This window comes from Thunnus albacares, chromosome 10, assembly GCF_914725855.1.
Source record: "Thunnus albacares chromosome 10, fThuAlb1.1, whole genome shotgun sequence".
NCBI lineage: Eukaryota > Metazoa > Chordata > Actinopteri > Scombriformes > Scombridae > Thunnus > Thunnus albacares.
Genome location: NC_058115.1, coordinates 13,997,186 through 14,022,154, shown reverse-complemented (window position 1 = coordinate 14,022,154; position 24,969 = coordinate 13,997,186). Strand labels below are relative to the sequence as shown.

The window sequence follows — 24,969 nt, the reverse complement described above, 5'->3', positions numbered from 1 at the left end:
CTTCTGGTTTAAACCGGACACAGCAGGGTGACGTTACAAAAGCGTTTTAATCCAAGGCACATAATGTTCATAAGAACGATGACGGACAGCAAACATGGACTTGCTTAATTTGACTGCACATAGATCAGAAGCGCTTAAGGACATCATTACAAAGTAACACACAAACAACTGATTGGCATAATTGTGCTCAGCAAGTTTTCACAACCTTAGAACATAATGCATCATGGGAAAGCGGCAGGACAAACTGATAACTCAAAATCAGCGGAAAAAACAATCTATTAGGAGTAGCTGGAGTTACGCAAAAAGTAAAAAGAAAATCTTTGTAATATTTTACAGGAGAAACAATAAAGCACAGACAGTTTAACAGTAGCTGTCCATGACTGTGAGATGTAATTAGTGTGAAACTTGAACAATGTGATTTTATTTAACAATCTATTTAAATCATCAACATTTGTTTTCTCAGTAACTTGTTTGGTGAAACTGTCGGGACTCAGCTGTGTTTAGTCTGCTGTTCCTGTTCCCCTGGGTTTAAAGATGTTTCTTTGATCGAGTGCAGTAATGTGAATCATATGGAAAAGTTGAGAAATGAACAAAAGAGGTTGAGCATCCATGATTTAAATTCTTAGAATCAGAAAGAAGCTTTGAAACAGTAACACCATCTTGCTTGTTGTGGTGACATAAGAAACACAAATGAATTCACAATTTGGCCTTTTCACAGCAAACTGCATCGCAATACAAAACATCTCTTTGCGATAAGCAAATAAAGTAATCCAAGAACAGTGTCCTTCATGTAACAACTTCTGTTTAACAGTAAATAGTGTTCACATTCATTGACAGACATCTCACTTCATTAACCAAAGAACCAGAGGGGTCGACACAATTATAGAGTTTATAGGCCACTTTGAGAAACTTGTGACCAAACTCTTCTACAGTTGGCATCAGTCAGTTTTCTTCAGGTCTCTGCTTTAAGTCCTTGACCTTATCTCTGTTGACACTTTTGAACATTATGTCCAAGGTGACCTCTGTACAGTGCTATCTTTGGAATGTGTTGGACTTTGCCAAGGTGGCGATTTCAATTGGCACTTGGGTAACGCTGACATAGACAACTCACTCCATTAGCATTCTGCACGTTTTGCAGCAAGTTACAAGACTTCTTGGATTGATTCAGTTTTTTTTTTAAGCCTTCCTTTGTTCAGTAATCACACATTTTGGGAGAAAAAATGCAAACTGGCATTTGGATTCAACAATTTCAGTTTTCACATAGGATATAATGAAAATGAGATAAATAAGGGTAATATAAATACTCTGAAATAGAATTATACAACAATGTTATTATAATTTTCCATAGAAGGAAAATTAGTTAAAATATAACTCTGTAGTGTCCACTCCTACATGGGGCACCACTGTTAAAATGTCTTTGGATATATGTTAAAGATTGTACTGGCAGATGATCACAGTGGCGGAGTTGATCATTACTCTGCTTCCTGGTTGTGGACATCTGCTTCAAGGCTCTGCAGATGCTGAAGACGCCCCCTGCACACTCAAGAGTGTCAGAGGATCAAAGTGTTAAAGGTTTGGTCGGAGAGTGTGCCCGAGGGCAGTGACCTAAACAAAAGAAAGTCAGCTACTGAAGGAGAGGAAGTCACCCCAGCATGCTCTGAAGTGCATGTGATCAGCTAAAAGAAAACAAGGGGCATATAAGCTCTCTTCAAGTCGACAGAGCGGCCCCCCCGAGGGCACCTACAGCAGATGGATGGGCCATTATCCAATGTAACCCTTTCAAGCTTAGTGTAGCCCACCCTTGAATAAATGCAGTTAGTCTACTTCAGCATACAAAAGCCTTTGCTGGCCCATGTGAGCGTTACATATTCTCTTCTCAGCAAAACTCCTCCTCACACGGCGCCTCCCCCACCAGCAGCGAGTGTTTGTCGGGCTCGCTGAGCACCAAGCTGTTGAGCGAGTGCTTGTCAGATCGCAGGGAGTTGATGGAGGCGCGGCTGTAGTTGACGATGCGGTCCAGCAGGCTGAGTTTAGGGGAGGGTCGACGTAGCTCGCCCATGCCGATGTGGACGCTGACGTTGGACAGGCTGCCCTGCTGCCTTCTGTTACCCAGCCGGGCCTCCAACTTCTCAGCACTGGGCTTAGTGTAACTAGACAAAAATATCGAAGGGAGAAAGAGAGACGCAAATGTTTTTGTTTTTTTTTTTTACATATAAATACACTCAAAAGGCAGAAAAACAAAGCATACAGATAAGAAGTGACATTTACAAACATCAAACAGCTCATTACCATTTGAGTAGAAGTGAGGACAAAACCACAGAGACAGATGACAACGCCATCGCAGCAGAGCCCATCCATGGCTGCAACACCAGACCAATGGGGAGGAATACACCTGAAGACAAACACGGCTCAGATTATTGTTACAGTCAAGGTTGTCAATGTGATGATATTATTCCTTATTATATATTTTTGGGGGCATTTTATGTCTTTATTATAGCGACAGTAGAGATGACAGAAAACGAGGGGAGAGAAAGAGATGGAGAACAACACGCAACAAACGTCCACTGTCGGATGTTGCTGTTATGTGGCAAACATCTTAAGCAGTAGGCTGCCGATTTTATCATTTCAATAAATCTTGTGGGTGGTCGCCTACCTGCTGCAATAGGAATGCCAACCAGATTGTAGATCAGAGCAAAGACAAAGTTAATCCTAATCCTCTTGACGGTCTTTTTGGAGAGGTCGATGCTGCCCACCACATCCAGCAGGTCATTCTACAGACAAGACAAGAAATGCTATGAAAAGGCCAGTAATGTTACTTTAACTATGTCTCCTCTGCAGAACAGTTAACAGTTGAATATTTGAAAACAGAGGAAAATAAAAAATATTAAAAAAACAAAAAAATTAAATCTAGAAGCATTATTCTGACACTGTATATGTGAAGTGTCAGAATAATGTTGAAATCATTGACTGTATATAAAGATGGACTTCATGACAGCTCCCCAAAAATGAAGCCAAAACATCTGGATTGCCCCCTAGTGGCTGGCTGGAGTATAGGTCATAAATCCCGCCCCTCCATGTTAGCAGATGGGACATGAAACAAAAACAAAAATATAAAAGTACACATGAATTTTTTTTTTCTGATAAGTTTGTCTTTAATTTGTTATTAGACGATATAAAAGGGGGTGTGACGTCATGATTGACAGCTGTGTAAGCCGGTCTCAAACTTCCATCAGGCGGCGGGACAGCTGAGGCGGCGCGTCCTGCGGGCCATTATCTCGTCACCCGGCTCTACTACGCAGACTCTGGCTGCAAATAATGTCACACAAGCAAGATGGCAGCTCCCGGAAAGGAGATATTTTGGCTTCACTTTTGCCCGGCTGTGGGAAGTGGAGACGCATCGTCCGTATTTATATGCAGTCAATGGTTGAAATTTAAAGTCTGTGTTGCTGTCTTGCAAAATATGACATATTGCAGAATCAGCTATTATTATACTTTTAATATCACGGCCAACATATGATAGTGTCTTGTACACTGTGTTTGTTCTGTGATACTGTCTATTGCCACATCCTAGGATTCACACTGCGTCCGTACTGCAGTATAAATATCATATTTGATCAGCTTCCGTGTTATGAAACAGCTGATCTGTAGAACAAACACATACATTCATGACAGACTTTCAAAAATACTCACCCTGATCAACACCACATCTGCTGCCTCTATGGCCACATCTGTCCCGGTTCCTATGGCGATGCCTACGTCAGCCATGGCCAGAGCGGGCGAGTCATTGACACCGTCACCCACCATTGCAACTCTCTTTCCTGCCTGCTGCAGCTGCTCCACCTTGGCCACCTTGTGGGAGGGCAGCACCTCAGCAAACACCTTCCTGATCCCCACCTGGTAGAAGAAGCAGAGAGACAGACAGGCTCAGAAATACACGAACAAACATGATGGGTTTCCATTTACAACTTAATACACAAAAATGGTCGAGCTGTGCAATAAAAAATTACATTTTGATATTTTTCAGCTTTAATTAATTTGCTTAAAAATACAAAACAAGATATTGTACGGGGATGTGTTTATTGTGACATTGTGATCATATCTTGCTATACATGTTATATTTTCTGGTTTAAAGGCTACCTTTACGTCAATGTTACTGTTTTCTTTGCAACCATAATCACCCACTCCGAGTGTAAAGATGTTTGTATTTTCACAATCAGCATATCGTCCACACCTGAGCAGCGATGGCCCGTGCTGTCTTGCTGTTGTCTCCCGTCATCAGCACCACTTCCAGACCCATGTTGGTCAGAGTGTGGACTGCCAGCTCAGCCTCTGGTTTCACTGTATCTGCTATGGCTATCATCGCACACAGCAGATCTATGAACAAAACAAAGTGTTGAACGGTAAGAATTAAAGTATTTTTTCTACAAAACCATTAGTGAAGAACAGATATTAGATTTCATGTGGTACTCACTGTCTACAGCTACCAGGACAGCAGTGCGTCCTCTGCGCTCATGCTCCGTCATGGCTTCATCTATATCTGGTCTGATCTGCAGGCAATTCCTCCTCATCCACTCTCTATTACCAATCAGGACGGTGTAGGTGGCTGACTGCACAAGGCCTACACGTAGAGATCACATGAGTTAGATTCACAACAGCAAGGAAACATAAAGGGGAATGAAACACAACTGTATAAATGACTACAAAAATGTTTCCCAACATACTAAGTGGCTGTGGGTCCATGATGAGTGGATGGGAGCTGGTTGACACCCGGGTGTCACTGATCTGGACGAGGACACTGTTGCGCTGGTTGTTGTCCTCACTGTCACTGTCCGCCTGTTTCAGCAGGGTCTCTGTGTTGCTGACCTGACACCGGATGCCGCAGCCCGGCACTGCCTGAAAGTCTGTGCATGAGCCAAGAGACTCTGTGCCAAGTTCCTGCACACACACAGATATTAATGGATGTTTAATATCACTTTTAATTGTAGATCAAACAGAGGACTAGTGATCTAAGATGAGGACTTGCTGGAGGCCATATGAGGGTTAAATCTAAGGTAGAAACCAACCTGTTTGCAGTATTTGGTGATAGCTGCTCCCAGAGGGTGTTCGCTGTTGTTCTCCGCAGTGCCCACAATGGCCAGCAGTCGGGAGCGCGGCATCTTGTTACCCTCCACAACTATCTTGACCTGGATTACCTTCGGAGCACCGTATGTAATGGTGCCAGTCTTATCAAACACCACTGACTGGACCTGTGTGTAAAAGGTTGTTTTTAGGGTATTTAATCAAAAGAGAAATATCTACACTGGTGTTGTACTGTAGCCTTGGAACCCAAAAGCATTTCATAATGTGTTTAAATTGACAGTTGGTCTGTTACATAATTGGCTGACTACATACAGTATCAGAGCCATCACAATATCATTATTAACACACCTTATGTGCCATCTCGAGTGGCTCCCCTCCCTTTATCAGGATGCCATTTTGGGCTCCAACCCCTGTGCCCACCATGACAGCTGTCGGGGTTGCTAAGCCAAGGGAACAGGGACAGGCGATGCATAACACTGTTATGGAGGCCTGGAAGGCGAAGCGAATCACTGCCTCAGCCCTAGAAATGCTCTTGTCATAACCCTGCAGGAAGTAAAGGGAAATTTTAGCTTTTTTAAAATTTATTACAAGCATCTTCACCTTCACTGATGAAACATGTTAAATAGGCAGAGATATTTATTAATGTTACTTTTTATATCTGAAAAAAGGATTAGAGAGTAATGGATGTGATTCCCTGATGCTACACTGAGGAACAATTAGACATTTAGATTAAAAAGAAGACTCACAGGAAAGTACTTCTCCACCAGAGGGAAGTCCAAAAATCCAATGAAGATCCATGCGATCAATGTGAGGACTGATATGCCGACAATGAAGGGTACAAAGTAGCCACTGATCTTATCTGCATACTGCTGGATGGGAGCCTAAAAATAAAATGTCAGCTATCAAACACCTGGACCATGTGAGAGCAGGTAGATACAATGCAGATCTCAACCCCCATTATTCACCTTTGAAGTCTGAGCCTCTTCGACTAGTTTGACAATCTGAGACAGCGTTGTGTCCATGCCAACATGTGTAGCACTGACCAGCAGAGATCCATTCTGGTTAATGGACCCTGCAATCACAGAACTCCCGGGCTTCTTAGTCACTGGCATGGCCTCACCTGGAGTCACAAAGCAACAGCTGGTCAGAAAACACAAAAGTCCAAAGCAGCAGCAAGTAGCAGCAAGTCATCTGGAGCAAATGCTGGTGCTTTGGCAGAAACCTCAGCTTCTATAATAACCACAGACTTCACGTATGGTAGGACTGGTAATTGATTATTTCATATTATGACAATGTTTTCAGGTTGAACACTGATATTACCTAATAAAGATAAATTAAGGACAATAATCCTTGTACAGTATCTAGCCCTTAATAAATAGTAACTAACACTTGCCCCTCCATTGACTGTGACCAACCTGTGATGAGAGACTCGTCAGCCATGGAGTGCCCCTCAATGACTCTGCCGTCTACTGGAAACTTCCCTCCAGGAACGACTTTCACCACATCACCTCTCTGCACCAGCTCAACATCCACCTGCTCCTCACTGGAACATACATCAAACAAATTTAAAAGTCACCATAAATAATACAGTTCCAATATTTTAATAAATGTTAAAATATCACTGTAGTTTTATATTTTTTGATACCATGATTAACAATTCTATTTAGCCAGATTTTTCTCTGCAAGACAGAAACAAATGAAACTCTTTTTTTTTTTAATAAGGTCCAATGTGATGGACATAAGAAAGACCTGACTTGAGATTTTCTGAATCAGATATTGGTACTAGGCAGTCCTGGGAAATGTAAATACTGTATATTGCTTGAAACTGCATAATGCCTTGTTTGTCAAACATGGTATTTATAACTGTTGGAAAATCACTTGCAGCTTGTTTATGTAGTCTTTGTTATGCTTTGTTGGACTTATCTACTGGCACTTCAACTGCAAAGATTCAGATATGCTGTAATCTACAGCCAACTAAAGATATGAGAGGTTCTTGTAAACAAAACAAGTGAAGAGAACAGAAAGTACCTGAGAATAGACATGTCGCTGCCAAGAGTGACTACTGTGGCCTCAGTAGCTTGTAGAGACATTAGCTTGGACAAAGCCTCGGATGTCTTGCTCTGAAAGGAAGAAACAGGCAAACAAAACCATTTCAAAGTGACTAATAAATACTATCAAGGTTCTGAATTTTATTATGGTACATTAAAAGTCATAGATATCAATAATGATAACAAGTTCAACCTTGGCTATCTGTTCCAGCCAGCGTCCCAGGGAGATGAAGACAAAGAGCATAGGTGGTGTGTCGAAGAAGGTAATAGGGTTTATTTTTGCCTTCTCCACCATAGCCACTAACAGCACGACGAATGAGTAGGTGAAGGCTATGGAAGTGGCCAGAACTATTAGCACATCCATGTTGGCAGATCGGTGTTTCACAGCTTTGTAGGCTTGAATGTAGAAGTAGCGTCCTCCAATAAACTAAAGAGAGGAAAAGACAAAAGGCTGAGCACCAAATATTTCTTTCTCCATCACATCTGGTGAAACTGCTGAATAAGTGCCTCTTTCACAATCCCAAAAATGTGCAGCTGAAATTTCCATATTATGTTTTCTGGGAGTGCAGTTAATCCATCCGAATTACCTGTACAGGCACACAAAAGAGGAAGGAGAGGAGGTTCATGATGGAGAGTCCTGGGAGCAGCTGTCTCTCCAGGAACATAGTGGAGTGGTAGTGGTTGCGGTCCTCTGCCGTGGCGTTGTGTTGATGTGAGGCATTCATCTGGTAATCCATGATGATCATGTACATCATCATGCCCATCACAGGCACGCAGAAAATCAGGCTCACCAGGAAAGATTTCTTCCACCTTGAAGAGCAGAGACATTTGTGCATTATTTAGTTATTTAAAGATATACATTTTCCTAAAAAACAATGTTTAGGCTCATTTAAAAATAATCTCCCAAACATCACTTATGACCTAGAAGTGTGTGGCAGTGTATTTATCTGCAGAAACCATGTCCTTTGCCTGTATTTTCTTATTATTTTGCTGTGTTCAGATGCTTCTTGGCATCAACTTTTGGGCAGTGGGTGTGTAGCCCTCAGCCAATAACAGTGTGCAGGGTGTGAGGTCGTGACTTGTAGCATAGCGACCAGGTTACATCACTGTCTCCGTCTCTCTCCTCTGCTCCGCTCTGCTCTCTGTCTCTGTCTCTGTGTCATGGATGTACAAAGAGCAGCAAGTCTGTGTGTCTGCTTGAACGAGGGCGGGGCTGAGCTACACACACGCAGAGCTGAGAGGCCACAGTGGACAGGATGAAGCTCTGCATTCACACAAGATCTGGCAATGTGGCACCTTCCCACAGAGTTGTGCAGAGGTGTGGGTGTGTTTATCTGTGCTTTAGAACATAACCGCCTTGAAACAATCACAAAATAAAGTTTTATCTGATTCACAGCTTTGTTCTCGCCAGCACTGCTCGCTCTCTTCATTCACTCTCTAGCTCACTCGACTACTGCTGCTTTACCTATAAATATACATTTTATTTTGTGATTTACTTTTTAACTCTGTTTAGAGGAAATGTACGAGATTGTTACTCATTCATGAATGTACACAGTGTTTATTCACTCAGTGGCCACTTTATCATAGGGTGTACGTAATAAAGTGGTCACTGAGCATATATTTACACATATATGCAAATATATGCCTGCACACCTGCTCATTAAAGTAAATATCTAATAAGCCAATCATGTGAAAGCAACTCAATGCATAAAAGCAGACAGATCACAGGGTTCAGTTGTTGTTCAGACAAATATCTGAACAGGAAAGAAATGTGATCTAAGCAAGTTTGACTGTGAAATGATTGTTGGTGCCAGATAGGGTAGTTTGAGTATTTAAGAAACTGCTAATCTCCTAAGACAACAGTCTCCAGAGTTTAGAGAATGATGCAAAAACAAACAAACAAACAAACAAAAAAAAAACACAACAATGGGCAGTCCTGTGGGTGAAAACGCCTTGTTAATTAGAGAGTTCAGAGGAGAGTGGCCAGACTAGTTCAACCTGAGAGGAAAGCATCAGTTACTGAAATAACAACACATTACAACAATGCTATGCAGAAGAGCTTCTCTCAACGCACAACATGCGGATGGGCTACAGCAGCAGAGGACGACGCCAGGTTATGCTCCTGTGAACTAAGAATAGGAAACTGAAGCTACAGTGGGCACAGGCTCACCAAAACAACAAAAACATCACCTGGTATGGCGAATCTCAATTTCTGGGGGCAAAAGGAGGTCCTACCTAGTATTAGAAGGGTGAACCTAACGAAGTGGTTGCTGAGTGTATATATTATTATGTGTGGATAATATGTCCAAAATGAGCCAAAACCCTTAACCCTCATATCCTTCAGTCCTCCCCCAAATAAAATCACATGCAGTACCAGTCAAAGGTTGGGATGGGAATGTATGTTCAACCTGTATGTTTCAAAACATTTTTCCCCAACTAGAGGTTTCTTAATTGTCATGAAACTCTCCATAGACTTCAACAGGGCTTCTTGTCTTTTCCCTGGCACTAATGGTCCAAGTTATATGGAGAAAAACTGACTGGGTGTTGTAATCCCAGAATCCATTGTGTAATGTTAAGTGGGGGTGTTTCCATCTCTGTACAAGCATTTTAGCAGTTGCCAGACCTAAAAAAAAGAACTCTTTTTTTTTTTAGAAATAGTAAGATGAATAGTTGAGTCATCATTTAAAAGAAAAAACATTTGGTGTAATAGTAATTCAAGCTCCAGTTAAATCTAACAACACACAAGCTATGTGAACAAAGTTGAAGTTCGAGAGATGGATTAAGATTGACAAGCTTAAACTGGTGCTTTTACATGTTCTTGACCGTAGACAAGCAGACAGAAACACGCACAAAAACAAAATGCTTCTTACTGTCGTATCTCTTTGCTGTGGTCCAGATGACTGGCAGTGCGGTCCCTCTTCACCAAAGATGCCTCAAACCCCAGGTTCTGCAAAACAGTCAAATTTAATCATAAGGTTATTTATGATTATAAGAGTATAATAAAATTCACTAATTCTCTGGTTTGCATGAATATGAGTTGGTGTCAACATGCAATGAGGAACATTGCTAAAAAATAACTGAACAAATGTATAAATAACAGGAGTAATACCTCAATCAGCTTGATGATGTCTCGCGGCCCTATAATTTCCGAGTCGTACTTAATGTGTGCTTTGTTGGTTGCTAAGGCAACAGAGGCATATATAATCCCCTTTTCTTTCATAAGGCTGGATTCAATTTTGTGAACACAAGAGGCACACGTCATTCCCCTGACCTGAAAGAAGGTGAAGAGGAGCAATCAAGTAGAGAAAGGGACAAAAATATATAAAAGAAGGGATGAAAAGAGGAGCTGACATGATTCATTTAAGCTACTGAAAAGCAGCTCATATGTATTAGATATTTCTCTCAACCAGGGATGGAACTGTTTATTTATAGTTTTCATGTTGGAAATAAATTACTGTGTTGAATGCACCTTGTCTTTTTAATACAACATGAACATAATTTAAACGCAGCCTTAATCTGACTCACCACTAGTTCTAGGTTTCCATCTGAGCCTTCATAGTTCTCCATGACTGAGGCGGTGAAGCCGAGCTCTCTCACACATTCTGCTATCTTCATTGGGTCGATGACTTCAGGGTTATAACGCACCTCTGCTTTACTGGCCATTAGTGCTACCAGAACCGAGTAGATACCTGCACAAAATTATAGATTTTCCCTTTAGATCCAATCCAGACTCATGAGGTAATCTTTACTGAAATTAAAAAATATATTAATTTCTGTGCTTTTACAGACCAGGTTCATTTTTGAGGTTTCGCTCAATGTTTGCCACACAGGAAGCGCAGGTCATGCCTCCAATCTGGATGAAGCATTTAGAGTGTGTGTCTCCGTTGCATCCCTGGAGTGTTTCTTTGTGTAGGTCGTTGTCTAGCTCCTTATCTTTCACAGGTGCGACACTTGAAGACTTTGAGAGACTGGTATTTGACGTAGGCAGCAGGGAATTGGTCTCTGTGGACAACAAATCATAGTTATTAAAAAGGAATCCGAATTTTCAGTTAGCTATCATAGCTCAAGTACCGCAACTAGATGAGTTGGATTCACAGAAATAAGTTGAGGGAACAGATAATTGAACAGAGGGGAAACATCCAGAGGGAAGGAAAATAAAGATCCCCTCTGGATATGTTTTAAGACATAAAGAAAACTTTTTGCTTTTAACAATAATTTGTGTCTGATATGTTTTTTTTTAACTGCTGGACACAACATGTCTGCTACTTCACAGAAAAGTCCATTCTCTGCATATGTGCACTGAAGGTACACTTGTATAAGCTGTATACTGGACCACGACTGGCTTCAAAAGTTGGACTGGTGTCAGATTCTGCACATACATAGTTTAAGGCAAACATCCAAGTGATCAATAATGGGAAAAACAATTCTCCCATCATGTCACTAGAGTAAAACTGCTTTAACGATGCCACTATCTGAGTAGTAGACTCTACAATCACACCATCTATCCTCTCACCAGGAAGGAAGGCGTCAAAGCCCATGTCCTCTATGGCCTCCCTCAGCTCCTCTGGTGTGGTCAGGAGGGGATCGTACTCAAAGGTCCCCTGGTGATCCGCCAGAGAAACCTGGGCTGACATCACGCCCTTCCTTTGGGAGATCATTCCTTCGATGGACTGGACACAGGAATTGCATGTCATGCCTTCAATGTGAACTTTAACCACAGATGCCAGTGGCTGACTAAAACAAGGCTGTGAGGCAGCAGCTTTGGCCTGGGTCGCTCCAAGAGATCGAGGTGATGATAAGGCCAGTACGGGCAAGGTGGATACAGGACTGAAAAGGCCAGCGGAGTCCCAGGGTTGAGTCTTGAAGTTTCCTGGAGGCAGTGCCTCAATTGCCTGCTGCAGTTGAGGCACTGTGACTGTCATCGGGTCGTAGCAAATGGAGGCTTTCTCCTGTTCTAGAGAGACCTCCACAGAAGATACACCAGGCAGCTTGGAGATATTGTCTTGAATATTGACCACACAGGACCGGCAGTGCATGCCTTTCACCCTGAGCGCGACAAGAGTTGTGTCTATGAAGATTTCTGTCTCCTCTGAAGTCTCTGATGGTGAAGAAACAGCTGGTTTTTGAGAATCGACAAAACGTTCGATTTCACTGGGGGACAGTTGAAGAGGGCGGGGCTTAGATTTCACAACAGCTTTGAAGCCGGCCACGGCAATCTGGTCGATGATGGTTTGGACAGTAATGAGGTAAGGCAGGTAGACAACTGCAGCTTCTTGAGAGTCTAAAACAACTGTGGAAAATAAAGACAATGTTTTCTTTTAATAAACACGGCATAAAGTACTTAAATTTAGATTATTTACCTATAACTGAAAGTGACCATGCATGAAAAGATGATGCGGATTCTGACATGAAATTTAAGCACATGGAGCATTCAGTCATCAAAAAATTTGGTGCAAGTATTAAATTTTTGTGCTTTACAAATACTATATTTTGAAAAAGAAATTTGGAACAGTGTATGTAAAATATATACCATATATAGCATTTTCAGTCAGTTCATACACAATTATATTTCTGCATACAGCAGACATAATCTTATCCGACTACATGTCACTCCTTGTGACAATGCGAGTGAAAGGATTTTATGAGTCATAGTTAAATCCCACTGAGCAATCTGTCAGTGGTGAATCTACAAATAGCCTGTCATACACAATGACAGGACACCTGTGAACTGTAAGATGTGCATTCCAGCCGTGCAGCAACTGTGTCACAACAACACTTTTTTCTCAGACAGTGAGGTCGTAGAACAGGTCAAGTACATCACCTTTGATCTTCTCAATCCCTTTCAGTTTTCCGATCTTCCCTTCGATAGTGGTGGTGCAGGAGTGACAGGTCATTCCTTCAATGCACAGCTTCAGGAGTGCCACTCCGCCTCCTGTGCTGTGAGACGGGGACAAGGTTGGGCCTTTTTGCATAGGGCTGCTGGGTGTGGGGATCTCCAGAGGCATTACACTAGCCACCGTTTCACTCAGCTGCTGCACAGAAGTCAAGGACGGGACGAAGGTGACAGTGAGACCCGCCTGGGCCAGGCTCTCTCTGACATCTAGTACTCCCTGAATCTGAGAAAGCTTCTCCAAGGCCTCCTGTTGGGCTGCAGGTGTCAGGCCTGGGGTGGGGACCAGCTGGGTATCTGTGGAAACAGGTGTGGCTGTGCTGGACTCTGATGGGCTTGATTCAAACCCCATGTCCTCAATGGCCTCTGACAGAGACTCTGGGCTCTGTTGGCTGTAGTCATATATAACGGTGGCATTCTTCTGCTCTAAAGACACCTATAAAATAAAAGTCATGTTATAGTTCAAGATAAACCGATACAACATAGTCATAAAATATGACAAAAGGGTAAAAAAATCCAGCTAAGATAAATCACTTCAGTAGCTGCGTCTTAGTGGAATGTGTAATTCTACTAGAAAAATAAAAACTGAAAGAAATTTAGTTTGAGAAGGTGACATTTAAAGAGTAACTTCACCCAGTCTAATAATCTGGCTCGACCAGCCAACTCTTTAATAACCAGTTTGACCAATGAAATGTGTAAATGTTCCTGGTTACTTTCTATTTCTAAAATACTACTAACACACTCTTTCTGCATCGGTTCACTCACATGAATGATATTTAGTAGTTTTCAGTCGATTTTCCTTCTAAAAAGCATTCTCTAATTTCTTTTTTCAGTTTCTGATGAACTGTAGAAAGTGCATTAATGAACCAATAATACTGCCAAGCGCTTAAAGTGGGTTCATTTGCCTTTGGTGAAAGCCTGGATTCAGTATATCATCAATCTTTAGAATCAGTCTTATCTCAACAATGGAGCTTTACGATATAAAAAATGGGTAAAATGAGTCTGTGGCCTTGGTAAGCTTACAGCGTGTTCCGAATGCATGATGACCCTTAGCTTTTCCTATTCAGCAGGAAGGAAACATGTGACACACTGAAGGGATCACTTGACTGGGCCATAAGTTACAAACCACAGTGGGGGTTTAGTGGTAAGTGAGTGTGCCTGCCTCTTGGATTTTCATCTGAGAATGAGAGAAAGAGGGGGACTAGGAATGACACAATTACCAGGAAAACCAATTCACTCCTACCAGATCATGTTCATATCGATTAACATAAAATGAGCCAGGCACTAAATTCTGTAAAGACACAAAATGACATTTCCTGTGGGTACAGACTGCATATCGACCTGCTGTCACAGTCCTGCAAAGGGCAGAGCTCTATCGGGAACACACTATTAAGTTATCTTCTCATTTAACCTCAGCCTGAGGGGTAAACACACAATAAACAAAAGAACAGGCCACAACTATTGCAATTTGGCTATCTCTTGTGGCTACATGGATGTAACTTGGTTGTAAATCAAACCAGCTGGTCCTGAGGGGGTAAGGGTATAGGACAAATATCTATTACCTGTATAACTCTATTACTTTATATGGGCAGGAACATTTCATTAATTTAATTATATAAACATATCTGCCTTATCCACAAGTTTCTAATGTTTGAAAAATGATGGCATTGTTACAACATTAACTCATGCCATTTCAGATCCTGTTTTTGAACTAGAAGTGCCTTGTAAGAAATTTGGAGTCAGCTAATTTCAAGAACTGCTTCAAATTGCTCAATGACACTGTAAAAGTAAAGAGTGTCTTTATGTCTTTGCAAAGACAGCTTTTAAATGTTGCATGCGAAAATTTCTTATCATTCACCTTTATATGGATTACTCCAGGGAGGGACCCGATGCGCTGCTCTATGGACTGGACACAGGAGCCACAAGTCATACCCTCCACTCCGAGGGAAACTGAACACAGGTTGACTTTGTGCGTCATGATTCTTGATCTAAAAAGGACAAAAGGAAAAAAACTCATTGTATATTGTCTAACATACAAACATACAAAGCCACTGAGAGAAAGCCTCACAAAGTCAAGACAAAACATAGAAGAGACAGGAAATGTAAAATAAAAATAGAATACTAAAAATGCTTCATCGCTGCAAACAAACCACACTAATTCATATAAATGTTTGCCATCATTTCCACTTCTGGCACCTTCACTTGACAAAAAAAAATGACATGAAACAAAGCTTCTTTGTACAATAGTGTGGAAAAAATGCAAAAACACTTGAGGAGTCGTTCTTATTTCATTGCTTCCTTGCTAGAACAATAGTTTGGTTAAAAAAAACATTGCTGTCAAACAATGACAGATTTAAGCTTGAAACATTATGTAACATTTTAGGGAAAACGAAAGTCCGATAGCATTACTGTCCTACGAGGATCGTGGCCGGGAGACAATTCAGTTGTCACTTCGTTATCCACACAATGTTTACCTGAAATGTGACATTTGTCACAGCATTGCCACACCAGTATCACCTTAGCTCAAAACTTTGGTCATATTGACATAGAGACTTTTTTATATTTTCAAATGTTTTACTTCCAAGATACCAAAATGAATGCCACTAAACGGACTGATAGGACAGAAAACCAGCAGGATGCTGGGTCTTAGTGACCAAGACTGAGAATGAGAAACACTGAGATAATGAAACGGCTTCAGAAAAAAACCTCAAGGAAAATGCAAGTCACTATTATAAGTGCGAAAATAAGTTAACCTGATTTTGATACTCTCTTGGGTAATAAGCAGTTTACCCATCAAAATATAATTATACACAGAGTTAATGGTAGGTACATCAAATTTGTAACGTTAGTTTTGTGACTTTTAGTGACGGTGACTGAAAGGCTCAGACATTTTAACGTTAACATGTCATTTAAGCCAGCTAACAGTAAGCTAGCGCCCGCTTGTTGCTTAACTCCAAAAACAATGTATGATATAATCATATCAGCAATGGTGTCAACAAGAAAAATAAAACTCTTTCCTTAAGCTGTTAGACAAATTGTATGTTCTGTTAAGACACAGCACACGTTAGAGTTAGCATGAAAAGTTAAGAAAGCACAACTCTTACCTTACTGAAAGGGAAGTAACCGGTTAGTTAGCTACAGGCTATTGACGTTAGCAACCTAGCTTCTTCTCTTCACCCTTCGTTACAAGCAATAAAACGGACACGTCTCGGCATCGTGGTGCCTCTGGAGAAAAACGGAGAGTGATGAAATGAGAGTTTTCTCCTCCTGTAAGCACAAAACTGAGCTCTGTGAAGCTGTTTTTGTTTCTTCTTCCCAAGCCGACGTGACTGACGGCTGCACAGCGTGACGTTGGCGGGGAGGGGCGGAGCTGCACGATGGGGATCCATGACAACAAAAATTTGGGAAAATATACCCTGGGAGTAACCTAACAGGCTGCAATTCTATTTACTCGTACCATCAACTCAAAAATAGCGATCTGCTAGTCGGATATTGTTTGTATTTAGATTAGGAAGGGTTTATATTAGGATTAAGACAATGGTTTAGGTTAGGATATGCTAATAACTGACAAGGACATAACCTGAAAATTAAGTAAGTGAGCCTAAAAGGCGTAACTCGGGGCCTATTTAGCACTCTAATTAGGATTCGTTTTTTTAAGTGACCTCGTCTCCTTGATCCCTTCGTCCGTCACCTTGTCCCTCCCTTCGTACACCTGACTATTTACTGTCCTCCTGTCATCATTTAGGTGCCCTATACTCTCTAATATGATCCTATATCACCATCGGTCTTAGATTGTTCCAGTCTTTTGAGAAAATACACTTACTACTAAATACTTCTTAAAGGATAGGTTCACAATTTTTCAAGTGTGTCATAAAAGAACAGTCAGGTGCCCAAATGAACATTGAAAGAGGTTTTGTTTGCTGTAATCATTCCTCCTTTTCGTACTGGCCATTAAAAGTTCCCTCTAAATGCAATTACAATGTAAGTGATGGGGGACAAAATCCACAGTCCTCGTTTTGAGAAAAAATGTATTTAAAAGTTCATCTGAAGATAGTATGAGGTGTCAGCAGCCTGAGTTAGTCAAATAAAGTGGCTATCTTCCACAATTACAGTCTTTTTAGTAAAAAGTTCCCTGACAGTCTTTTCCCGTTGAGCTTGGTGGAAGTGACAAAAAGGCCAAATTTGGCACTAAAATGACAACAACTTTGAAAGATATTGACTTGATTTGACTAATTTGAATGACTGAAGCTTCATATTAGCTTAAAATAAACTTTTAAATACATTTTTGCACACAGGGAGGGCTGTAGATTTTGTCCCCTATCACATTGTAAGTGCATTATGAAGGAAACTCTTAATGGTCAGTATGAACAGGAGGAACGATTACAGCGAGAAAAACCTATTTCAGTGTTCATTTGACCTGACTATTGTTTTAGGACAGACTTGAAAAATTGTAAATCCATCCTTTAAGGACACCAAAAACAGTTCAGACTGACCCTTAAAGCTATTTTGATTTACAAATTTGGATGTAAGTATTTTGGTAAGTGGACAATTCCTACTTATTATTTGTGGGAAACAACCTGTTTCACTTGTTACCTAAGAGGTGAAATAATTGAAGTGTTAAGATTGTAGATTTTAATGCAGCTCCTAATTGCTGATATTTTATTCCTCCAAATGACTAAATTTGAGTAGCCAAACAAAAAAATCTTGAGCCATTTATGTTGTTATATTTGAGACATAAATGCATGCATTTTAAGAGTATGTGGAGATGAAACTAGGATGACTATTTGTAAATGTACATAGGAGTGAATTCATTTTCTCTGAACTGATTTCAAATGTGTAATTAAGGAACAATCATCTTGTTCAGATGCAACCAGGATACTGCCCTCCAACATGAACTCCTCCTGCAGTCCCAATTATATGACGCCAACACATTTTCTGTTACCAATTATTGATTTATTTTATCTTTACAGGGAAAATGGACATTGATCAACATCATCATAAATGTGCCAGTGTTAGTCAAGAGGCTAATTTTTAACTGTTGTCCCTTCGCCAAGCTTAACAGAAGATGAAAAGCTAAAAACAAGCAAGATCACTGATTACTGAGCATGTCAATAAAACCTTATGCTTTATTTTATTTATTAATTTTATATAATGGTGACGGGATGAATGGTGAACTGAGAGAGGGAAAGATTTGCCACAAAAGTAAAGGCAGAAAACACATGCAGCCAAGTCAGTTAAAGTAGGATTAAATTAATTAATTAAGTTAATTAAGGATTAAAAGTAATCCTTACCACTTGGCAGTGACATTACCTTCCTGTAGCAAAGCAACCTGCTCACAACTAAAACCCAGCCATCAACTACAAGCAGTTACTCCCCCAGTTGTCCTCCAACTCAGTGTGCAGGAGACATCCATCAACAAAACAACTGCTAAATATCAATAAAAGCATAAACAACTAAACACTAACAGTCTTTTTGTTGGCTTTTATAAGCAGCAGGAAGATGAAATGCCATCATGAAGATCCACCACTAACCAATCCTGTCTGTCACAGCAGAAGTAAGTCTGTGATATTTCTGCATATTGTGACAGATTCCAGGTTTACACAGCTGGGTTTTTTAAACAACTTTGCTGCCTTGAGTCAGTTATGGTGAGTGCACGTGAAATTATCTGAGAAAAGGTATGATTGAGACCTGATCTGAGTGGAAATATCCCACCGGTAGTGGTGAGATAATAGCCTATTGCCAAATGTCATTTCTTAGTGGCCAACAGAAATCCACTGTGCATTCATCATAATTATGTTTTCTTTTTTTCAATTGTATAAACTCACTGTATTCCGGATAATACAGAAAAATCTGTAACCTGCAATGCAATTATTGTTAAGTTTTTGCAACTATTAGGGGCATTTAGTGCATTTATCCTGAGCATTATATAATATAAAATATAAATGTATAATGACCATTTTCAAAAGTTATATAGGCAATACCTCTCTTTTCACAAACGCACACACTCTGACACACTGACCTACTTTCCCGTTCGCGTGCACATAGCTGTGCACATGAATCACGACAGGACAATAACACACACAAAAACACACACGCACGACCGTGTAAATAAATGAGTCAAAGTGATGATAAATTGTCATTTAAAAGGTTTAATTATGAGCGTGCACTTCCCACGCTGATGTGTATCCACCCTCTGATTTGCTGCATGTATGTACACAATATGGTGGTGGGAGATGCAGCCCAGCAGGTCCATGTTTTCCTCCGCTCACGTGTACCGGCTGCTCGGCCGCGCCCGTCAAGCTGTCGCTAAAGCCGGGAGGAGCTGCTCCTGCTGCTCCTGCTGTCCTACATCAACAGCAGCCTGGGTCTCTCCAGTCATCTCCAGCCATGGCTCTATGTGAACGCTGTCTACTCCACCGACAGAGCACCGAACCAAGAGGAAACTGCTGTTTTTAAGACGTTCATGTAAGTAAATAAGACGTGTTTTATTGACATTTTGGTCTGTTTAGTTATACGTGTTTAATTTATTGCTCACATGCAAGTGAAGGTCACGTGAGAAAAGTGAGAAAGCCTGTCAAACGGCACTTATGTGATCTGATGCTCATTAAGCCCCCAGTTCTCTGTAGGATTCACTTGGCGCCACATGTGGTGTTTTCTATCCAGTTCAGCTCAATTCAACCATAATAATATGATAATAAGACGAAGAACAGCAATACAAGAACACTAGTTATAATAATAACACAAATCTTTACAGTTAATTAGAGTTATCCTTTTAAGGAGAGTACCGACATTCAAAATATGTTGTTAATCAATAGCCTATTTTTTTGGCTGGAGCAACATATCTGAAAGCTGACTTCTCAATATCAGTTTTCACTTGAAATGAAACAAATCTTCAGAGCGAGTTTGATGAGCTCCAGTCAGACCTTCTAATGAGAGGTGATATACATAAAATTATTCCCTTCATTAGATCTTCATTAATAAAAAAAGGGCCAGTTGCTCTTCTTAAATAGGAAGTATGTCACAGTTATGAACCTGATGGCTGACATAACGTAGATGAGATGGAGGGTTTTACACTGGAGGTTGGTACATGCATATAGATCACATGATTACATTCAAGGACTGAAGAGGGAAGATTGCTTCCACAAGGTGGAAATCTCAGGAGGGACAAGAAGGCTTTATTTCAGCATCACCCCTGATTCATTGTTAGTGCTTTGGCAGATTTTTTGAGGTGAGTTTATCATCATTCAGTTCAATTCAGTAAATGGGATTTGAACTTATTAACATGTTCAATACAGGTTCTACGTGAAATTGTCAGTTCTTGTTTTGGGAAAATAATGTAAATATAACTTTGTCTGCATTTAAAATAAGCTTTAGTTTAAAAGTGCTCTTTTGAAATGATTGAAAGTTGCTCCACAGTATTCAAAGTTTAACACAATGTATATGGTGAAGAACTTATGGGATCTATAATCTTGATACTACAAGCTACTGAATCAAAGCAAAAGAATGAAACCTTTTTTTTTAAAAAAAAAAGAATGGGTTGCAAATTAGTTTTTTAATTCAGTAAACAATAGAACGATTTAAGCAGCTTGCCATGCATTTTGGATTTTCTATTGAAACAAGTGTTAGATTTATGAAATATGAGAAGGATGATAAAAGCAGAACAGGAGCAGTTTACTCAATAAAAGAAGGATACAGACAATCCTTATTATTTGATTTATTGGATCCAATATTACAATATTAATGAAAATCCTTCTGTAAAAAAGTAAAAAAAAAAAATTAAACATTCCCAGTAAGAGTAAAATATACTGCTGTATACATGGGACATGGAGTTTAAAACAACGATTCCACCACAGTCAGTGATTCAACATCATACCGTTACTCTAAAGTTGTGATATGCTATTAAAGAATAAATGCTGTCGTATTTAAATGTTCTTAATCTCTCATGATCCTGTTGTGCACTGATTTGTTTCAGAATGAAACGTGGAAGGACAGGTCTCAGATCAAAGTGCCAGATCTTCCCGACCCGTGAGGAGAGGGCTAAGAGCAAGAAGCATAGTGCGTCCAGCTTCGCCCTGAATCCAGCAGAGGAATGGGGTAACCTGCCCCACAACATCGTGCTGCAGATCTTCCAGCATCTGTCCCTCGTAGATCGGGCCAGGGCTTCGTCTGTGTGCCGACACTGGAACGACATCTTTCACACCCCAGCCCTGTGGAGGAGGTTCGAGTTTGAGCTCAATCAGTCGGCCACGTCTTACCTGCGCTCCACTCACCCTGACCTGATTCAGCAGATCATCAAGAAGCACGCCCAGCACCTGCAGTACGTCAGCTTCAAGGTAAAAGTCCTCCCTGGCCTCCTCTTCACCCCCTCTGGCCTCCTCCGTTTTCACATCGCAGCTGTCTTAAAAACAATATGTGCTCTCCTTAATCCAAACCATCTGCTGCAGAATCCATCGTGACGCATCAGCTGTCTTGGCATTAGTGTGCTTAACACATCTAGACTGAGATGATTCTGACACCTCCATCTTTCCGTTCCTCATTTTTGTGTGTTTTCATTTATTTATTTATTTGTTTTACCTAAACGGTGAATCACTGCTGGTAAATCAGGTGGACAGCTGCACAGAATCTGCAGAGGCGGCCTGTGACATTCTCTCCCAGCTGGTGAACTGCACCATTAAGACCCTGGGGCTGATTTCCACAGCGAGGCCGAGCTTCATGGATGTTTCTCAGGTAAGAGGAAAGCCTGTGCTTCATGTGCACAACGCAGCACTTTCATCGCATTCCTGTGTGTTATAAAGAAAGAGCTGGATTAGTCACATCAAATGTGCCTTTTGAGCATTTGCCCAAAGACTGAATTTTGTGGGGTTTTTGTCTTAAAATGCTTAAGATCAGATTTCTTAATCAGCTTCATTTGACTCCTCAGGCCCACTTTGTGTCTGCACTGACAGTGGTGTTTGTCAACTCCAAGTCCCTGTCCTCTATCAAGATTGATGATACGCCAGTGGACGATCCGTCCCTGAAGGTGCTGGTTGCCAATAACAGTGATACCCTTAAGTTGCTGAAGATGAGCAGCTGTCCTCATGTCTCCCCAGCAGGTCAGTATACATTAAGTGTATTTTTATGGCACTTTTTTGGTTTTATTTTATAGCGTATATGAAGAGAGAAAGAGGAGGGTGGTGACATCAAATGTCCTGGAAAAGATGTTGCAATTACATTGTCAGCATCTTAAACCCCTACCACACGAGATTGGATTCTTTGTAACTACCTACAGTCGATACAAGCCAAATAAGCTTCAAAAAATATAAATAGCGATATATTGCTTAATATTAGTTTTTTTGAGAGGCATGTTCTGACTTCTCTTTCTGGCCTCAGGCATCTTGTGTGTGGCAGACCAGTGCCACGGACTCAGGGAGCTGGCATTGAACTACCATCTGCTGAGCGACGAGCTACTGCTTGCCCTCTCCTCTGAAAAACACGTCCACCTGGAGCATCTGCGCATTGACGTGGTGAGCGAAAACCCTGGCCAGACGCACTTTCACACCATTAAGAGGAGCAGCTGGGAGGCTTTGGTGCGACACTCACCTAAGGTCAACATTGTCATGTACTTCTTCCTGTACGAGGAGGAGTTTGAGCCCTTCTTTTGTGATGAGACCCCTGTCACCCACCTGTACTTTGGCCGCGCAGTTAGCAAAGGGATGCTGGGTCGCATTGGACTGAACTGCCCTCGGCTGGTGGAGCTGGTGGTGTGCGCCAACGGCCTGGAGCCCCTGGATGAGGAGCTGATCCGTATCGCTGAACGCTGCAAAAGCTTGACGGCCATTGGGCTGGGCGAGTGCGAAGTGACCTGCAGTGGCTTTGTGGAATTTGTGAAGATGTGCGGGGGCAGGCTGACTCAGCTGTCAATCATGGAGGAGGTGCTGATCCCAGACAGCAGCTACAACATGGAGCAGATCCACAGCGAGGTCTCGAAGCACTTGGGCCGCATGTGGTTCCCTGATATGATGCCCACCTGGTAGGCTGACACGAAGCCAGAGTGGAGGGTTGATAAGGAAGTACGTGACCTTTAAGTTTCAACAGAGTGTGTCCACAGTTACACTTTTCACTGTGAAACTGACACACAGTTTCAGTATCAGATTGCAGTGTAAACTGTCTGGCTATTGTGTGAGCACTCAGCTTTCTTTCTATGCATAGATAGCGTGATGTGAAATTTTGGACTGTAGTAGGTATTTTCTCTCTGTGATGGAGGACATTTTGTGCAATGCCACATTTACATTTTTGAACATGATCTAAATTTACAGTCACTGCAGCCTTTCAGCCGTCGTGTAAATCTATCTGTATCTGCCATCTGCTGGTTGCTTATGTTTAAAATATCACGCTTAATCTTCATCTTGAACATCATCAAACATCAAGGAAAATTCCACCTTCATGTGCTTTTACACTGCTGTATATCTTCAGTATCATTAACTTGCGTTGCAAAATGCATTCCAGGTGTTTTTGTTATTGTTGTACTACACATTTTCACTCTATCCACTAAACCTCAGCAGGCCTCATCTACTTCTGCCTCAGTTCAGGATTTCCTACATTTCCCAGAATGCCGTACAGTTTGAGAAGCAGAGACTCTGCCTGGACTTGCTGCATCCAACTGTGGGTAGAGTGAGAGCTCTGACAATAATGATGCTAATGCAGTGCAAGGAGAACAAGAGTTTCCAGTTGAGTGAGAATCACACCTTTACAAAAACACAATATGTTTTTTGTATTCTTTGTCTACGTCTGCCAGTATCAGTCGAGACTTTGATATTAATTACTTAACAATATCTTCAAGTAAAATATCTGAAAGTGTTATTTAATTTGAAGGCCCTAAATGGTGTTACCATATTGAACTGTTTAGATTGTGGTTGTTGTTAAACCATTCATACAGATTGTCTTCTGACAGGTCAACAGTTCCTTTCATTTTTTCACTGCTGAAATCAGTTTTTACTAGTGCAAAAGTCTGAAATCTAAGTTGATTAGATTTACAGACATCTTATCTTATTTTTACCTATCAAACTTCATTGTTGCTGCAATGGAAATATCTCAGTATGATGTTTGTCTTTTTTGTCACCATCTAATCCTCAAGAATAAGATTAAATCCAGCCAAACAACGAAATGGATACAATACAAAGAACAATGTTAAAGCGTGTTGGTATATTTTTCTTTTTGTTGTTACAGAAATAATCAGTAACAAAACATTTTGATATTTACTGAAGAAATTTAAAGCTTTTTTTAATGAATAAAGTTTTAAGATATACTTTATTTTTGTAATAGATGCTCATCCCTGTTCATACTGGCTAAAACATTTTAAAGATTTTAAAGGTGTTTAAACTGCTAAACATCTGGTTATGTTATTTTGCTTTTCTTTTACTACGTGGTACAAAAGTATTTTAAGCAACATTGTTCTTGTGCTTTAAAAATAAATAAAAACAACACAGTGCCACATTAAAACAACATTGTAGATTTGCCTTGTGTTTGTTAATTTGTCTATAAATTGTAAATGAAATATATGTTTTCATGTGTGCAGCAGTGATCGGGACTAGAAGACATCTACTTCAATGTAACTAGTATTTGTTTTACTCACACTGCATTTAATTCTCAATAAAAAAAAAGTGTTAACAGTTAAAATGTTGCATGTTCTTCATAACACAATCAAGCCTCAGCTGAGATATTATAATGTCTGTTTTTTCTGACTTTGTCCCATTTGACCTTTCTGCAGCTCTTTCTTTATGACACTAGAGGGCAGCAATGACCTAACAGGAGGCAGCAGGACGTTATATAAGCAGTGCTGCTACTGTATAATGAAGTATGCCAATGATAACTCAGCCCTTTTTACAAGTGGATTTGGCTAGTGCACACTGAATTTACATAAAAATGCATCAGACATTGTAGCTTAGAAGCTGTTTCTTCTGATTCTCATGAATT

General features: G+C 40.7%; 2 protein-coding genes across 2 annotated transcripts; one reads left to right on the top strand and one right to left on the bottom strand.

Moving 5' to 3' along the window:
- Positions 1-28: 28 nt before the first annotated feature.
- On the bottom strand, positions 29-16,633 carry atp7a (ATPase copper transporting alpha). The gene is made up of 23 exons (XM_044363002.1): positions 16,122-16,633; positions 14,876-15,005; positions 12,949-13,453; positions 11,641-12,417; positions 10,917-11,129; positions 10,653-10,816; positions 10,237-10,398; positions 9,998-10,074; positions 7,715-7,937; positions 7,321-7,554; positions 7,108-7,199; positions 6,495-6,622; positions 6,045-6,199; positions 5,826-5,960; positions 5,428-5,622; positions 5,064-5,246; positions 4,722-4,935; positions 4,472-4,618; positions 4,232-4,374; positions 3,691-3,894; positions 2,654-2,771; positions 2,290-2,392; positions 29-2,150 (listed from the first exon to the last, which is right to left on the bottom strand). Exons 2-23 carry the CDS (start codon positions 14,993-14,995, stop codon positions 1,877-1,879), a joined length of 4,566 nt encoding a protein of 1,521 aa, XP_044218937.1. The 5' UTR covers positions 14,996-15,005; positions 16,122-16,633; the 3' UTR covers positions 29-1,876.
- Positions 16,634-17,411: 778 nt separating this feature from the next.
- On the top strand, positions 17,412-24,258 carry fbxl3l (F-box and leucine-rich repeat protein 3, like). Its single transcript, XM_044362812.1, has 5 exons — positions 17,412-19,482; positions 20,990-21,350; positions 21,622-21,744; positions 21,938-22,109; positions 22,387-24,258. Exons 2-5 carry the CDS (start codon positions 20,991-20,993, stop codon positions 23,028-23,030), a joined length of 1,299 nt encoding a protein of 432 aa, XP_044218747.1. The 5' UTR covers positions 17,412-19,482; position 20,990; the 3' UTR covers positions 23,031-24,258.
- The last annotated feature ends 711 nt before the right edge of the window (positions 24,259-24,969 follow it).